At 44.8% G+C, this 17,006-nt stretch overlaps 1 protein-coding gene across 1 annotated transcript; it reads right to left on the bottom strand.

The window, feature by feature from the left end:
- Positions 1-9,040: 9,040 nt before the first annotated feature.
- Positions 9,041-14,911, bottom strand: LOC142837185 (uncharacterized protein C2orf78 homolog). The gene is made up of 3 exons (XM_075952145.1): positions 14,905-14,911; positions 12,645-12,920; positions 9,041-10,908 (listed from the first exon to the last, which is right to left on the bottom strand). The coding sequence occupies exons 1-3, from the start codon at positions 14,909-14,911 to the stop codon at positions 9,041-9,043; spliced, it is 2,151 nt and encodes a 716-aa protein (XP_075808260.1).
- Positions 14,912-17,006: the final 2,095 nt, after the last annotated feature.

Below are 17,006 nucleotides of genomic sequence, written 5' to 3'. Positions count from 1 at the left end.
GGGATGGCATTGATAAGAACATGTGTGCAGGTGAACAGTGAGAGGCAACGGAGGGGTCAATCTTAATGGCCATGTAGAAAAATGCCATAATGTACATCATTTCTTTCCATTTAGCCGAACGGTGACAGAAGTTAGCCAATTCCTGTAAAATATCGGGGTCAAATGAACCCTGAGAAGGCCACCTGAAGGAACCCTGTAAATTGTACTTTGGCCAAGTTTTAGAGCAAAGACGGATTAATGTATATCACGGAGGGAATTAGGGCATGAGGTTTCAGAGCTTCCAGCAGCTGCCCCAATGGGGAGGCCAGGGGAACCGTTTGAGAAGGCTTAGCACCCATGGCTATTACCGTGAAACTATCCGCAGATGGCACAGGGAGGTGCCACGAACAAAGCAGCCCTAATTACAGGCGTCCGAGCAACCAGGTGGCCTTGCTATAGCCTAACTGACCCGAACCGAGCTTCCGATGGGGAACAATCCCGGCTAGGAGGAGGCAGTTAAGCCTTTGGGGGCTGCCTGTTGCAGCCGAGAGGCGCTCGCCCCGTAGGGAGCCCGTAAAGAGGACAGAAAAGCGATCAGAAAGAAAACAGAAAAAGATAGAACTGGGAGCTCCGAGCTCCCAGGTGCGGATAAAAAAACAGGTCTAGCTAGCCAAGGGTGGAAGGCCGGGTGGAGGGGGGAGGAGTCGCCAACCTTACCCACTATGCACCAAAGAGAGCCGGGACCTCTCTGGGCTTAATGGGAAGGCGATCCAACCCAGGTGAACTCACGAATTAGTCGCTCTTGGTTCCAGATGGCTGCATTGAACACGTGGGGGAGGTCACAGGTTGTTGGTCCTGACCTTGTCCCGGGGGAGGCCCCGAGCTCTGGGAGGCGCCAAAAGCCCAGAGTAAAGGCCTCAGGCGAGGGCACCGGGACAGAAAGGTTACCGTGTCGAAGACGGCACCAAAAACATGTTATTCTTTTGATCTTAGTCATTCTGACAGGTGTAAGATGGTATCTCAGAGTTATTTTGATTTTCATTTCCCTGACTGCTAAGGATGTTGAACATTCATATTTATCCCCAAGCACAAAACTCAAGTCTAAATGGATCAAAGACCTTAATATAAATCTGACCACACACAACCAAATAGAAGAGAAAGTGGGAAGTAGTCTTCAATGCATGGGCACGTGAGACCACTTCCTAAATATTACCCCAGTAGCACAGACCCTGAGAGCAACAATAAATAAATGGAACTTCCTGAAACTGAGAAACTTCTGTAAAGCAAAGGACACAGTCAATAAGAGGAAAAGGCAGCCTACTGAATGGGAAAAGATCTTCACCAACCCCACATCAGACAAAGGACTGATGTCCAAAATATGTAAAGAACTCAAGAAATTAGACATCAACATTTCAAATAACCCAATTAAAAAATGAGATACAGACCTAAACAGAGAAATCTCAGCTAACTTGGTGCAGGATCAAGTGTCTTTCATGTTATCCTTTACAGACCATTGTCTAAGCAATCCAGAACAGGAGACCAAAGCAGTACATTGAGGTAAGAGGTAAATCAGAGACCACAGGGGATTTCTCCTTCCTGGTACTCTCTAGATTTGCTCAGCCAACATTCTTATATATTCCAAGTCAACTGTGTTTGTATAGTATTGCCGAGCATAGACTAGGTCCTTCTGTGCCATTTAATGATAAAGATCATGTTCTAGGGGCTAGAGAAATGGCTCAGAGTTTAAGAGCATTGCCTGCTCTTCCAAAGGTCCTGAGTTCAATTCCCAGCAACCACGTGTTGGCTCACAACCATCGGTAATGGGGTCTGGTGCCCTCTTCTGGCCTGCAGGCATACACACAGACAGAATATTGTATACATAATAAATAAATATTAAAAAGAGATCATGTTTCACAATCAGTCTGAGAGGCTACTCCAGGGAGGCAACCACTGAATTGAACTCTCCTCTTTCCTTAGGATCCTGGTTTGTTTTATGCTATATAAGCTAAATAGGAGTGTGTGCATTGGTACTTGCAGTCGTCACTATTGCCCCTTTGTTGTATCTCAGTTGTGCTCCAAGTAGCATCGCAAAGTAAGCATTTTTTCTGACCAATTGTTTATTATTATCCAATTTTGGGGTTCCCATGAATAACATGGTCCAGAGGTGTCAATGGAATAGTGCATTGTGGGTGATCTCTGATGTCTTTCTTGTGCCTTGCCCCATTACTAGGGGAGCACTTTACATAGCTGTGTTGCTGGCTTCCATTAATGAAAGAGCCCTAGGGACTTTGATTTCCTGTCCCATATACCATATCCATGTGAGTTTTTGCTTTATTTTACATATCTACGTATATAAATGATGTCCAGTGCTTGTAACCCACCATTCCTTCACTTTCAAGTAACGTGGGCAATCCCACAAGATCATTACTGTTGACGTGGGTGAGAAGGTGTTTGTTCTCTTATTCTGTAGGAATGTACATTGTTAGGGAGACACACATGTGACATTACTTACGCTGACTGCATTTTATGAAAGAAATTAACTGAAATCCACATACCCTGTCAATGAACTCCTGAAGTCTTTAACTCAAAATGACAAAAGTCTTAGTTGTGCCAAGTGTATAGGTGAGAGCAAACTAAAACATAGACCATGCTGTGTTCAATAATACACTCAAGTAAATTCAATAATACATTCAAGTGGATGGGTATATGATGGCCATGTTCTTGTCTTTGAGTCAGTGTAAAGAGATTGGTTTGATACTACCAGATGCGTAAGAGCTGTTATGATGTGCGCTGGCCCCATGAGAATCCTGAAAACTAGGAGCTGAAGGGACTTGTTGTATTATCTAGATTACAAAATTCCATGTGAGGGGATCTTTGCAAGCTGCAGCAGAATAGACTGCACTCCCTATTTAGAGAATCTTCTTAGTGTGTGACTTTGCACAAAGGCTATCCCCTGATAGAATTGGCATTGGCAGGTCTGCCCAGAGACTGCTCACATGTGTACGAAACATTTCTTATCGTCGGTGGTACCGTGGTATCGTCACAGTGCCTGAAAATTATGGATAGCATCTCCAAGGAGAGCAAAAGTAAGTTAGAGAAGTTGAGAAATGGGACCCTGAGTGAGTGGAATATGGCACTCACTGAAGCCATATGCCTGCTATATTCTATGTCCCAGAAATGATCTTAAGACTCAGGAGATGCTGGTCAAGAAACTCTTCAAGACCTCCCAAAAGATGAAGCTCTTTGGATCCTTTTATTTGGTATGAGTAAGAAGTAGATGATTGTCCCTCTGTTTCAGTTGTAGGATATCTAGAAGTCAGACTTGGACTGAACTGTAACCTCCCTTTCTGCTAGCAGGCTGGCTTTCATAGAAGGGAATTTTTATGTTGTGCCGTGACGTACAACAGAATCTCCTGTGGCTCAGAGGATCACAGGTCACAGTGGGAAGGGAACTCCTACTGTTTTATTGAAGGGAATGGATGGGCCTTTGTATTTCCCTTCTAAACCTTTGTGCTTCTGCGTGAGATTAGTGCAGCTGCAGGTGTCCATGGAACTGCTCCAGTCTGTCTCCTTTCTCGACTTCCTTTTCTGTGTGCTTTTGGTGCTGATGGAAAAACTGTAAAAGTTTTGGCTGCTGATACTCAGTGGCTGTGGCTGCTGTTGTGGTGAGATGATTGCCTCTTATGCCAAAATGGATCATGCAGAATGCAGTCCATCCAAATATCAGGGACTGTCATGCAAGCAGGAGTGCAGTGGTTTGTATGTAAGAGCTAATGCACTCAGGTAGAGCAGTGTAGCCTGGTATTTTACCCCATAATAACATGACTATCCCATAGAGATATGTTAGCTAAGATCAGTTGGACTTGATCTTTCTATATGGTACAGAATATAAGAAGTAGAGAGTTATCTGAAAGTTGGGGACTTGCAAGTATTGCTCCCGTAGGAGCAGCAAATCAGTTGGTGGGTGTAATGTGAAGTATTGTACCCTCCGTGTATTTCAATATACAGTGTCTTTAAACACCAAAGCAGGTCTACCACTCCTCCTGTCCATGCTGTTCCAAGGCGTTGGATGGATTATTGCTCTGCACATTGCTGTATATTGCAGTTTGTTCAGGATTAGGATATCTGTGTTAGGGCCTGGACTTGGTATCCAGTAGCAGAGCAAATGATAAGAAATTTGTGATGTTGCACACAGTGGAACTCGTTACAGTAAAAACAATGAATGCAGTCAAGGTGATTGCAGGAGAATCCTTGGAACTCGAGATAATTATATTGTACCAAATGTATCCAGTCCCACAGAAACATCTTCTTATCCTGTCTCACTATGTGGATCCTTGGCGACACATCTCTACCTATAGACATTCATGAAATTGTAAGCAGTCCTATAAAGCAGAAGAACATTTCCTAAGATATTTGGTGAGAGCTAAGGAATGGCCAGGTAGTGGGAACTGAGTGCTGTTGTCAGTATACAATATACAGAATAAAATCTGTTCATTGAATAAATAGTACAGTGAGACTTAAAGTCCATGAGAAGAATTCAGTACATCTTTTTGTTAATTGCTTTAATATGTAAAATAATTCCTGAGCTTTGTTCAACAAGTGTTATTCTACAAGACACTTAATTTGAAAACATAAAGATTAAAACAATAATCTTAACATGAATGTATATCCATTCAAATGCCTTTCTGTTTTTCTGAGGAGTACAGTGAAGCCCAGTAGACTCATGGAGTCCCAAGTTCTGTAGTTAAAAAACACAGAGAGAGTGATCAAACAAGAGACCTCCCTAAACTATTGCTTTCCTTCATTCTCTTGTAGTCAATTGTGCCCCTGTCAGGATGCTTGGATACAGGTTGTGGGATCCTTTCGTGCTGGCTTTGTTATATTTATCTAGACCAGTGACTCTGGACAGCAAATAGGCTTTGTTAGAATGGACAGTATTGTGTCTACACAGTAGCTGGGGATTGCCTATTGAGAAAATACAAACACCATAAATATCTAGGGACTGGTTGAATACATTCCTTGAGTCAAATCCAGATGTTGTACTATCTGGAAGTAGATAGGCATTGTCAGAAGTCCAGCCTACAAGTGAAACACAGGTACTGTCAGAAAAAAGAATCTGAGTTGAGTTGCAGTTGTAAATCCATGCAGCTAAGTCAATACATTCAGTTAAGTCTCTTGTGATTTTAGGTCAGTAGCAAGAATTGCCTTGGCCTACACATGGACTCTTCATCAAATCATGCTGGGAAACCTGGTGATCCACATGTACAGAAAGAATCTTGATTCTACCTGGATCGTTGAAGCATATTTTCAGTTCCAGCACTCTTGAGACAGGGACTCAAAAGACAGAGGAAGCGGCAGAGGCAGAGTCTAGCAGATCACTGAGTTCAAGGCTAACCTGGTCTATGATGTTATTACCAGGACATAGAGCGCTTTGGAGAGAACTCTCTCTCAAGGAACTAAAAGAAAGTGAATAAATGTCACCCTGCGAATATCCAATGCCACTTCCCCAGAGATCAAAGTTCAATAAACTCTTGTAATAATAGAGGACAGAGTAGCAGGAAGAGTTGACAGAGTTCAGGGGAGGCCAGTTTTCTTCTCTCACTTCCCCCACAAGAGGTGAAAGCCCTTCCCGGACTCCCGTGTGTGCATGCTGGGGTGGGTTCGAGGCTTTTTCAAGCTGTGGTGGCTGAGCACAGGTGGATTCCTCCTCCTTTTGGTCCTGGGATGGTGTGCTTCTCTTCTGACTTGACTCTTCCTAAACTGCTTCAGCTCCTCTGTTTTCTTGAAGCTGTTTTCTCTGGTCTTCTTGGTATTGTCTTGCTCATGAGCCCCAGCTTATTCCCTCCTGATGACTATGGAGTCTTTGCATAAGGATGCTGTGCATCTCTGAATATGTTTAATACATTGAGTTATTTGAAAAATTGTGGAAGGTGAATATCTGGCCCCGGTGTAGTCATGTCAGCAAAGTCTATGCTGGAGACCATCACAGTGTACATGTCCAGGCTCATGATGGCCAAAGGTGCTGCTTCTCAAGGAGACATGGTCAACAGCCAGCTTCTGCCTCAGGGTGTTAGTGTCAGTAAAGCACAGCGTGTGCTGCAAGTTGGGGTGTGCTAAAGGGAGAAGTGATGGGACTAGGTTTCCCGTGTGCCTTTAAGTAATTCATAAGCATTGATAGATTGGCTGTCATCTCATTTAAATTCTTTTCCATCCCCCCCACCCCCAGGATTAGAGCTGTTGGCAAGAACAGGAATTCTGGAGACCTTTGGATGGGGGCAGTCAATGACCTGTCCCTATCAACAGGTGGCGTCCTCATCTGTGAATGCAGGGTGGAATACTAGCAATATTGTGGACTGCAACTGATGGACTGTCTGTCCTGAGGTGTCAGTCCCACGGACACCTCCTTCTCCAACACTGAAAAAGAGTCAAGGAAGAAGTTAGTGACTGGTAAGTGAGATGCTCCCCTCCTTCTGTGCCCTCTCCACTTAGGCCCTTATAGTGATGAGGAAGGCGTTCCTATGATCTCTGTTTGAGTAGCAATTTTTCAGAACAATGAATCTGTGTGGAATGACAGTTGTAAGCGCAAGCAGTTCAGCCTCTGTGACTCTTGGTAGCTATCAAAAAATGTACTGTTGCTAACATACATCCTCACATAATCATGGTGGGGAAATCGGTGACCCACATATACAGAAAGGAAGGTGCTTTCCCCTGTGATTTTGGTGCATTCCTTTAGTCGCAGCACTCTTGAGGCAGGGACACAGGCAAAGGCATTACAAAGGCAGTGTCAGGCATATCTTTGTGATTTCAAGGCTAGCCTGATTAGTGAGGTCAGTTCCCAAATATTCAGTGATATGAAGAGAAACATTGTCTCAAGAAACTAAACTTATAAATAAATTAATTCTATTTCTTATGTGTCACCCCATACAAGGTTAATGGCATATGCCTCAGAGGACAATGTGTTACAAACTCTGAAACAGTTAGAGCACAGAATAGTGCAAGGAGGTTAAGATTCAGGGACAGGTCAGGATGGAGGAAAATATCAGGCGATCAAATGTCAGTTGATCAATGGTTGCTCAGGGAAGTAAAGGATTCTTTGCCAGCAAGAGAAGCCATTATTTGAGGGTTTTTTCTTGAAAACCAAGTGAAATCTTTGCTACTGATAGCTCGGTTAGAAGATTAATATCTAGATGATTTAGAATTAAATAAGTAAATCGTAAGAAAGAAGACAACACAGGTATTAAAGGGGATAGAAAAAGACTGTTCTCACAGATTTTGGAAAAACTGAGGGTGAGTACATCCAAATGTTCTGATTCAGGAGGAATCAGGGAAATGCATAGTGAACCTCCAGTGGATGCCATTCAAGGCCGACTAGAAAAAGTGACCAATGCTGCTAATGGGAATTCACAGTGAGGAATGCTATCTACTGCTGCTGGGGATTGGACGTTTTCCATCCTGACTGGCTGTCAGTGTTCCGGGACCACCAAAGCCTGCATCTGGCCCACCCCATGGTTCATGTGCACCTTCCCAAAGAACTCGGGACATTAGAGAGGCACTTGCCCGTCAGTGTTGATTGCAGCACTGTCTACAGTACATCAGGGAACCAGGCGTGGTGTCCAACAGTGTTTCCATGGGTGAAAAACATGTGATGTTCGTAGACAGTCAAGTCTTTGCAGCAATAGAGAGGCTAAGGTTATGTTGTTTGCATTATGTGTACTCAACTTGGGTGTGATGAGATGGCTTCTTAGACAAGAACACTTGATTTTCTCGCAGAGTCCCCAGGTCGAATTCAGAGCACCTCATGATGGTTTTCAGTCTCTCTTAATTCCAGACTCCAGAGACCTGATGCCCAGATTTGGCCTCTGTGAGCACTCCACACATTTGTTACACAGTAGCTCATGTGGACAACACACACACACACACACACACACACACACACACACACACACACACACACACAAGAGAAATGAACATGTTAAATGGATAATTTCAAAGATTGATACAATTTGAGATAAACCCAGTAATCCAAATCAACCCATATCAGAAAGATACTTGCCTTGAAGAATTTCTTTCAAGGTAGGATCTTGATTATGCATACATGGACTCTATGTTTCATATCATGAAAATGCAGGCAGATCTCTATGGCAGAGTACTGATGTTTAAAGGGCTCGTGTTTGAGGTTCATAATGGGAGAAAGTGTGGTGACAGCAGGAGTGTGTTCAGTTTACAGTATACACTCTAGGAAACCTACCATGTTTATTAACTCTGACCCGGATAATCACACAGAAACCACATTAATTACAGTACTGTTCGGCCAATGACCCCAGCATATTCCTGGCTAACTCTAACATCTTAATAAAGCCAAGTAATATTAATCTGTTCTCACCGTGAGTCTGTGACCTATTGGCAATGTTCTGGCATTCAGGCATCTTTCTCCTTCGGCAGCTACATGGCATCTTTTTGAGTTTGCCTGCTTTCTCTCTATATCTCAGCTCGAATTTCCTACCTAGCTTTGACCTGCTCAGTCATTGGCTGAAACAGCTTTACTCATTAATGACCAATGGTAATAAAACATATTCACAGCATACAGAGGGGACTTCCACATCATCCTAGGATCCTGAAAATTAAAGTCCAGGAAAATAATCTTATTGCCACTAGAGCTTTTTGCTACAGCTTTAACATTAAATAAGTAGTACCACTGACTTATAGCATATGTTGTATCTATGTAACATGTATTATTACATAACTAGGAAACATAAATTAATAATAGTAAAGTTCTAAGGAAGACATCAAAGCCCTCTCTATATACTCATGGATAAAATCACAGTCTTAAGTTTCTACAGTCAATTATAGTGTCTTCAAATATTTATAAATTTATAAACTATGTCTTTCCATTCATATATATGCATATATCTAAATATTATTCTGCATTACTATGTATGTATCTACATATCTACACATTAGGCTAAGCCTCTAAGCTTCATGTATGCATGAATATCTATGTGTATCTACATCTTACCTGTGTATGATGAACAGCGTTGTGTCCCAAAGGTTTGGGCAGCACTTACACTGCATAGCCATAATATCTCGAAATTTCCATATCTTTCTCCCTCTGAAGGAAAAGCTGTGGTTTTCCCAGGGAGGTACACTTGGCAGCATTCTCTCGCTCCTGTTGAGCCCGCCTCTTCATGGCCTCCCTCTCTGGCCTCTGCTCTTCAGTGATGGGCTGTGAGATGACTGGCCCTGGAATGTCCACTTTCCTCCATGGGATGGGTTGGCAACTGAAGTCTAGCAGCAGGTATTGGGTTTTAGCTTTGGGAGATGAGAGGGCCTTGTTGCTGGCAGCAGAAAGAGGCTCCCTGTGGAGTGAAGTGTGAGATGATGCTCTGTAGGGTGCAGGCAAAGAGGCAGCCGGCTGAGGCCCAGGGCAAGACTGGATGGGCTTGGTTATGTTGGCTCGTGTGGCACTGGTGCCGTTTGGCAGAGCTGGCTTGTCAGAGGCCATCAGTGATGTGCTGGCAGGAGCTGGTTGGGATGGCTTGAGCGTGGGAGGCTGAGCTGAGTGGGAGTGAGGCCTCACTGGGTAAGCCACAGTGGGCCTGCGTGAAGCCAGGCAGAGGAGCTTTCTAGAAACAGGTTTGGTTTGAGGCTTGTCCAGGACTGGGAAAGGCAGAGGTACTAACTTGACCTTCCCAGGTTGGGGAAGCTCATACTGGGATGGAGATGGATACCGCTTGGGAGCACTGCTCCCTGGTCTCTGAATCTTGCCCAGGCTTTTGTCAAGGCTTTGGCCCTCACGTGGCATATCCAGCAGTGATGTGGTATCAGGACCCGTCCTGGGATCTTTGTTGCTGCTGAAGTTCAGCAGAGCCCGGGAGGAGGAGATGCCAGTTTTCCTCTCACTCTTCTTCCCCAGTGGGTGAAAGACCTGCACGGACTCCAGCATGTGCATGCCGAGGTGAGTTCGAGGCTTCTTAAAGCTGTCATGGCTGAGCTCAGGTGGATTCCTCTTCCTCTTGGTCTTGGGGATGGCGGGCTTCTCTTTTGCCTTGACTCTGTGACTTGATGGCTTCAGCTCCTGTGTTTTCTTGGAGCCGTTTTCTCTGGTCTCTTTGGCCTTTTCTTTCCCCTGTGCTCTTGCTACGCTGGGCCTCTTGGGTACAAATATCTGAGATTTGCTCTGCACGTGGTTGGCCGTGTTGTCTATGGTCCCAGGATCATCTTCCTTCAGCATATCCTCGTGATGGGTTCTGGCCTGAAGAGTTCCATGAAACACATCAGAGACTTTCTGGCTTTTCTTTTTGCCTAGTTCAGATAGTCCATTAAAGATGCTGGTGCGTGACTGGGCCTGATCCCTCCTGATGTCTTTGGAGTCTTTGGTTTGGCTTGCTGTGTGATCTTCCATTTGGTCAAGGTCAGTGATGGAGTTTAAGAGTTGGGGAAGGTGAATATCTGCCACCAGAGTAGTCATGTCTGTAAAGTCATTGCTAGACTCCATGACACTCTGCAGAGCCTCAGGGTCTTCCAGACCAAGGCCACTGTTTCCCAAAGTGGCATTTTGAGAAGCTAGCTTCTGCCTCAGGCTCCCAACATCACTGTAGTTGAAGGGCTGCTGCATGCCAGGGTGTGCTGAAGGGAGGGGTGATGCGTCTTGGTTGCATTTTGTGCCCTCATAGGAATCCAGAGGTGTTGATTGCTCAGCATTCATCTCATCTGCATTGTTCTTCTGTGTCTTTTCCAGGCTTGGGGCTGGAGGCAAGGCCAGGAATTCAGAAGGACTGTGCATGAGGGCAGTTAATGACCTGTTCCCACTGACAGGTGCTGTCGTTGTCTGGGCATCCTGGGTGCAGGCATTGCCGAGGTCAGGACTCTGTAGCAGACACAGTGTCTGCTCTGAAGGTGTCAATCCCAGGGTCATCTCCCTCTCCACCACTGAAAGAGAGGAAGTTCAATATCAGTGCCTGGTAAGTGAGATGCTACCCCCCCTTTCAGTGCACCTGAGCACTGAGGCTCCTGCAGCAGTGTTACAGGCATTGCTATGAGTTCTGCTGGAGGAGCAGGGAAAGCAGCCCTCTTTGGAGACACATAGTAACTACTCATTTGTTTCTCATGACCGTGTGATATCATGTTTTCTTTTGTGATTGTGTGGTGTGTACATGCTTAGTGATCATGGGGAGGTGGTAGAATTCCTTGGTGTGTGCTCTTCCCTGTCTCCCATATTTTCCTTTGGAACAGTGCCTCTCATTGCCTTGGAAGTTTGCTCTGAGACAGGTTGTGTTGTTCACTATTTCCTAATCTTACTCATCTCTACCAGTTTCTTTCTGTTCATTGTATTACTCATATGGCCTTGAAGCCTGGATTTTTATATGAGTTTAGGTATCCATATCAGTTCCTCAATTCTGAAAGGCAAGCAGTTCAAAAGCCCTGATATTCCTTAAGCTCCACATTTCACAGATTTTTTTGTTAGTGATGCGAAAATGTAAGACTGTAGTAGCTTTTAGCTTCAACTTTGTAACAGAGAACATGTCTACATAGTCTTGGCCTTGGGTCACTGCTGAAGATTCAGAAAGAAAAAGAAAAAGAGAAAGAGAAAGTGGAAGAGAGATCTAGAGGAAGAAAAGAGACAGAGACAAAGACAGAGAGAGGTTGAGCGAGACAGATAGGGCTAGATGCTTCATTCCTACTTATCAATATTACACAGGTCAAAGCAAACTGTCACTACATCTTAAGTGTTAGAGAATGTCACTAGCAGACACTAGGAGTGTGGGAGAAGACCTCCTCTAGGTCAGATTCAGGGTTCCATTTCTCTCGATACTAGTTTCAACTCAGGGGAAACTTAGTGATACAAAAACAGAAAAAAAATTCTTGGTGACATCTAGAAACTGGAGACATAGATTAGGAAGGAGGTGATTTTAGTGAGCTGGTACGTGGGGCTGATTAGCCTTGGCAGTGAAATGCGTTCCTGTGGTGTGGTCCTTGGACATGTCTAATGAAGGTTGAATGTCACTCACTTTCCTGTATTCTCTCTCATTATAGAGACTGAATATAGGGGTAATAAGCCTGAGCCACAGCCAACATGTCAGGACTCCCATTCTTCCTCTGTGTGGACATCCACTTCTGAAAGGTAGAGCTGTGTCTCGTCTGAGGGCTGATCTCACACCTCTCCTCCTGGCTTTACTCACCTTGAAGACTGGTGTCTGGCATGGTTTGAGCAGATGTGGGCCAGTAGATGGGAGAGGTGGAGAAAGGTGTTTGGATGTTCATTGGCTGAATCTCCTGTAGTGCCATCACCATCTCTGGGTGCAGAGAGGAAGCCTGATTCCCAGAGCAGGACACAGAGCCATAGGCCTGCTGGCACTGCCAGAATTCTTCAGCCATCGGAGGACCCAGGCTGTTCTGGTCATAATAATAGACCTGACTTCCATGCAGGTAGCAAGGTGCCAGGATATATCGTTGATCTGGTAGATTTGATGGCGTTGCCTGTACAAGGCAGGCAGACAGTGTTGGATAGGATGGTGGTAATGCATTGATATGGAAAGTGTTATCACACTGGGCTGTTATAGACCGAGACGAGGGGGTGGTATTCTGGTCAATGACAGTTAAAGGGGCATCCAGGAACGGAGCTTCCCTTCTGGTGGTGCTTTCTCTGAGATCCCAGTGGAGAACACTTGGATAGAAAAATGTCGAAGTAGAGATCTGGTTCTGGTCAGTTGGCTTAGTCAGCATGGTCGTGCCAACTCGTTGGTAAAGACAGGCACTGTCCGTGAGCTGCTGGCAGCATGTGCTGGAGTCTGATGACAGGAGCCATGCTGAGCTCACAGCTGGGGTACAGACCCCATAGAAATTGCACACACTTCCTGCTGAGGGTGTGGCATTCCTCAGCACAGGCACAGAGGGCTGCAGAGCACATTCTGTCCCAGTGAAAGGTGCACTTTGGCAATTTTCTGTAGGAAGCAAGAAGAGAGTTGGAAAAATTTGAGATGGAAGCTTTCTATCCCCTGGGAGGGACTGTGTTATCTCCAGGTTGTACTGAGTGGGAGAGTCTAGCACCTATGTTCCCTTACATATCTCAAGCAAATGGGTTAAGATCGATCGGTGGTGCTATGTAGGATGACAATCACTAGATGAACTGTCTGCTTTTTCCTGTGTGGGCATGGAAATCCTGGTCAATCTGCCTTAATCCTCACTCAGATCTAGACACGATGCTCCTTTTTCCTGATTGTAATATAATAATGCCTGTTGGGAGACTTCCTTGCAAATATATTCTACAACAGAGGTTATTATTGGGAAGAGACCCATAGGCATATTCCATACCTGGAACTTTGTCCTGTTCTCTGCAGATCTTACAGTATAGAGTGACCTAAACTCACTCTACGTTGATCAGTCTGGCTTTGAAATCACAGAGACAGGTCTGCTGCTGCCTCTAAAGTGCTGGTGCTGGAGCCCCTGCCATGACCACCAGGCCAATCTCTATTTTATTGAGTTTTTTTTCTGAAATGATGTTTAACAAATGTGTAAGGAATTTAGGTAATTATTCCTTTCCCCTCTCTCTTTTTTCCCCCTTGGATTTCTTGTATAAATAGGATCTCTTATAATTTCATAACTTTCAAGCATTATTCAAATATGATTTCAGAAATACAACCTACTGACAACATTTCTTCTTGTTTGCACCAGTTTAGTGTGTCCTCTTGAGAATGCTAATGTTTTATGGGGTTCATCTCTGAATATGATTGCTTCTCAATTTAATATCTGTTGATTAAATTGTTTTCTTAACAGCTCCTCAGTAACTGTTAATTTTTATATCTCTTCTAAGGGGGAATCCTTGTGAGAATCCCCTCCCCCACAACAGCATGTCAGTTGCCATGGTCAGACTCTAACTGACTGGACTTCGCAGCCCCAGTTGATCCTATCCAACACCACCAGTGCACATGAGACATGGGGAACTGGGCAGAAAGTGGTCTGGATGGAGTGCAAGAGTAGGGACCAGATCAGGATATTCTTTCTATATGTGCCAGGGAACCTTTGTACAGACTAATCTGAACAGTTACGTTTGGTTAAACATGGCTTGGGAAATGACAATGCCTTGTCTGTTTTGATTATAATCTGGTCGTCTTCAACATTGTGTTCTAAACTACCATTGTTGACCACCAGGGTCCCCTCTGCAGTGTGCCTTCATATATTTATATACTTTTAGACCCGTACTGTGTTTGCCCCCTTCCCTGACTTCCTGTGGGTCTGTCCTTCCAGCAACACTGTCAATATTTCTTTCAGTACAACAACTGCCTTCTCAGATTCCACAATCGTCTTATTCTCTTCCACTCTCCATGTTTAATCCAGGGAAGTCCAAGTAACTGCACACCATGGCAGTCGCCATTTTGTCCATAGTCAATATTCATTTGGTGAGTATAGAGAGAGGCCAGTGTAGAGCTAGTTAGACTTGAACTGACCTCCATCCCACCCAGTTCTCTCTATGTTGTGATTATAGTTGTGTGCCACCATCCGTGGTGTGACCGATACTGTTAGAGTCGCCCTGAATTTTAAACTAAGACTGGAAACAGTAGTGGGGGGAGACTGTCTCATCAGTGGTGTGGAGTGCTAGATCTCTGCGTGCCTTGTTCATTTTCCTGTGTCTCTGTAGTTTAATACCATCCAAAAGGGCCTGATTTTATTCCCTGGTCACTTTCCTCTGAAAACCCAACAGTACAGACCCCAAGCATAGTGACACTGTTCACTCCTTGAGGTGGATGGAAAACACTTGAGAATAAACTTTCTGTCTAAAATCACATACTTAGTAAGAACCAAAGCTAAATGTGACATTCAAATCTAGATATCTATATCAACATCAATACTATCCACATTCAGCAAAGATTTACTAGTATAGTAAAAGTCAGTGGAGAGGATCACATGTTTTAAAGTCTCTTTCCTTACCTGACATGGTCAAGGGGAGAGGATTAGCAATCCAAAGAACAATGGAGCAAGATAATCGGTCGGCTTTGTCTGATCAGCTGACCTCAGTGGCAAGTGTGTCCAGTATCAGACAGCACTCACTGGTCACTGGTCACCTGGACCTGTGATGATCCAAATTTGTTTACAGTCATCACCATGGAAACACCAAGATTCTACCAGGTGCTGGTAGGGTTGGAGGGAGAATGATGTCATAAATGAGGCAACAGCCAATGGGAAGGCTCGATTCCTAACTAGAAGATGGGATTGGTTGGAGAAGATGCCAGGAGACCAACAGTAGCCTTGGAGGCTGGGGTGTGGGCTACTGAAAGAGGCAATCAAGGCATGGACGTGCCACTTCCCATGGCGTTTAGTCTAGGCTATCATGGCAGTGCTCTTATATGGTTCACTGATGAAGCAGTGTATAATGTACATATAATGGGTCACCTTCCAACAGAAAGTGTCCCATCAGCCAACACTTACATACAGTGAGTAGTCTTGGGCAGGAGGGAGAACTGCTGTTGAGGGAACTCAGGTGATAGGCCATTCCAGTCCGTCTGGCTTTTGTGCCATCAGCATCTGTCCATGACCCAAGGAAGAGATCAAAGTGTTCCTTTGTGACTATGTGCAAGGTCAGGGCTCGGTGTGCTGCGTGCATGTTGATGAACACTAAGACACTTGTCTTCTTGTTGCTTCTGTTATTCTTTTTTGTCTTGTTTGTCTGTCTGCGGGATTAGAGAGTGGAGACTTTACGCGAGACACCCGGCGATGCGGGGTTAGGACGGAGACACAGACACGCGACCGTCCCACGTGGGTGCACTTTAATGTTGGGGTAACAACAAGTAAGGGACAGGTGTGCAGAGACGAAAGGAGAGAGGGGCAGAGAGAGAGAGAGAGCTCGTGGTGACCCCTGTTTTTAACGGGGAACACACGGGCGTCTGGCAGAAATGCCCTGCGCCTTTGCGGCTTCCAGTCCAGGGGGATGCTGGGAGCTGTAGTCTGCAAAAGGAACAACATTTCACCCTTTTGGTTTTATTAAAAAAAATTGTGGGGGGTCTTAAAGGGTAGGGAATGGGGGCGTAGCCCGGTCTCTCATGACTGCTTCCTGCTGGCTTTGGGCGTCGAGGGATCCAGGGAGTGTCCAGTTATTCTGACGATGTCCTTTGGGCGTCGAGGGATCCAGGGAGTGTCCGATTATTCTGGCGATGTCCTGTTGGTTATGTCCTGTTTGCAGGCTTTTAAAGGTGGCTGACTGAAGAAATCACATCTGTCTGGCTCCTCCTGAGTATCTGGGTCATAGTTATGTTGCTGGAAGACAAAAGTCGCATTAGTAGAGAGAAAAAATTTAAAGGGGAGAGGAGGTTTGGGAGGAGGTTTGGAAAATTAAAGGGGAAGTTTGGGGTGGAGGAGTTTTTGGAGGTCTGGGGTTAAGAATGATAAAAAAATTAAATGATACTTATTCCGTTAATGATCCGCTTGTGTTTGATTTGTTTAGGTGGGTCGGGCTGGCTTCCTAGAGCTTAAAGAAAGTGTCTTAAAAGAAAATAGCTTTTAACCGTATACTCCTTAACATTTCAGGGGTCACTGCTGCAGTCAGCGACTGACCTGTTATGTCAAGGAACTTTGTTAAGAATCTGCTTACCGCCTGAGCCCTTGACTCCGTACTTGATGATGATATCTGTAACGGCAGCTGGATGGTTATTTAGGAATTTAAAGAAGGGAGGGCGTGTTAACACAGGAGGATTAAGTGACGGATGGGACCACTGTTTCCCTTAGACTGGAGTCGAGGGGGCTGAACCTGGTATCCTTTGGAACTTAAGAGAACAAGGTCCTGTCTGAGTTACCGTGTATGAAGGATTATCTTGAGCCATGGAGATGAACAGTTTAAGATGTGACAGGTGAATCCAATGGGGAATTCCTTCAAGCTTGGCAGCTGTGGGGGTTAGAAGAATTTCTCTGAGAGAACCCTGCCATTTAGGGGAAAGAGGTGAGGGACGTTGGCCTGGAGGTGAGAGTAATACCTTATCTCCTATTTTAACCGGCGTTGGACATGTATTAGCACATGCTTGAGGTAATGAGTGATCTGT

The sequence above is a fragment of the Microtus pennsylvanicus genome, chromosome 17 (assembly GCF_037038515.1).
Source record: "Microtus pennsylvanicus isolate mMicPen1 chromosome 17, mMicPen1.hap1, whole genome shotgun sequence".
Lineage (NCBI taxonomy): Eukaryota > Metazoa > Chordata > Mammalia > Rodentia > Cricetidae > Microtus > Microtus pennsylvanicus.
Note: the sequence above shows the minus strand (reverse complement) of the source record. Positions and strands in the feature narration are given on the sequence as shown.

What these genes read in the sequence shown, in the direction of transcription:
- LOC142837185 (XM_075952145.1), bottom strand. An exon ending in TTCGACATTTTTCTATCCAA is followed by an intron (nt 10,909 to 12,644) that starts GTGTTCTCCACT and finishes CCTCTCTTTCAG; the next exon opens with TGGTGGAGAGGGAGATGACC.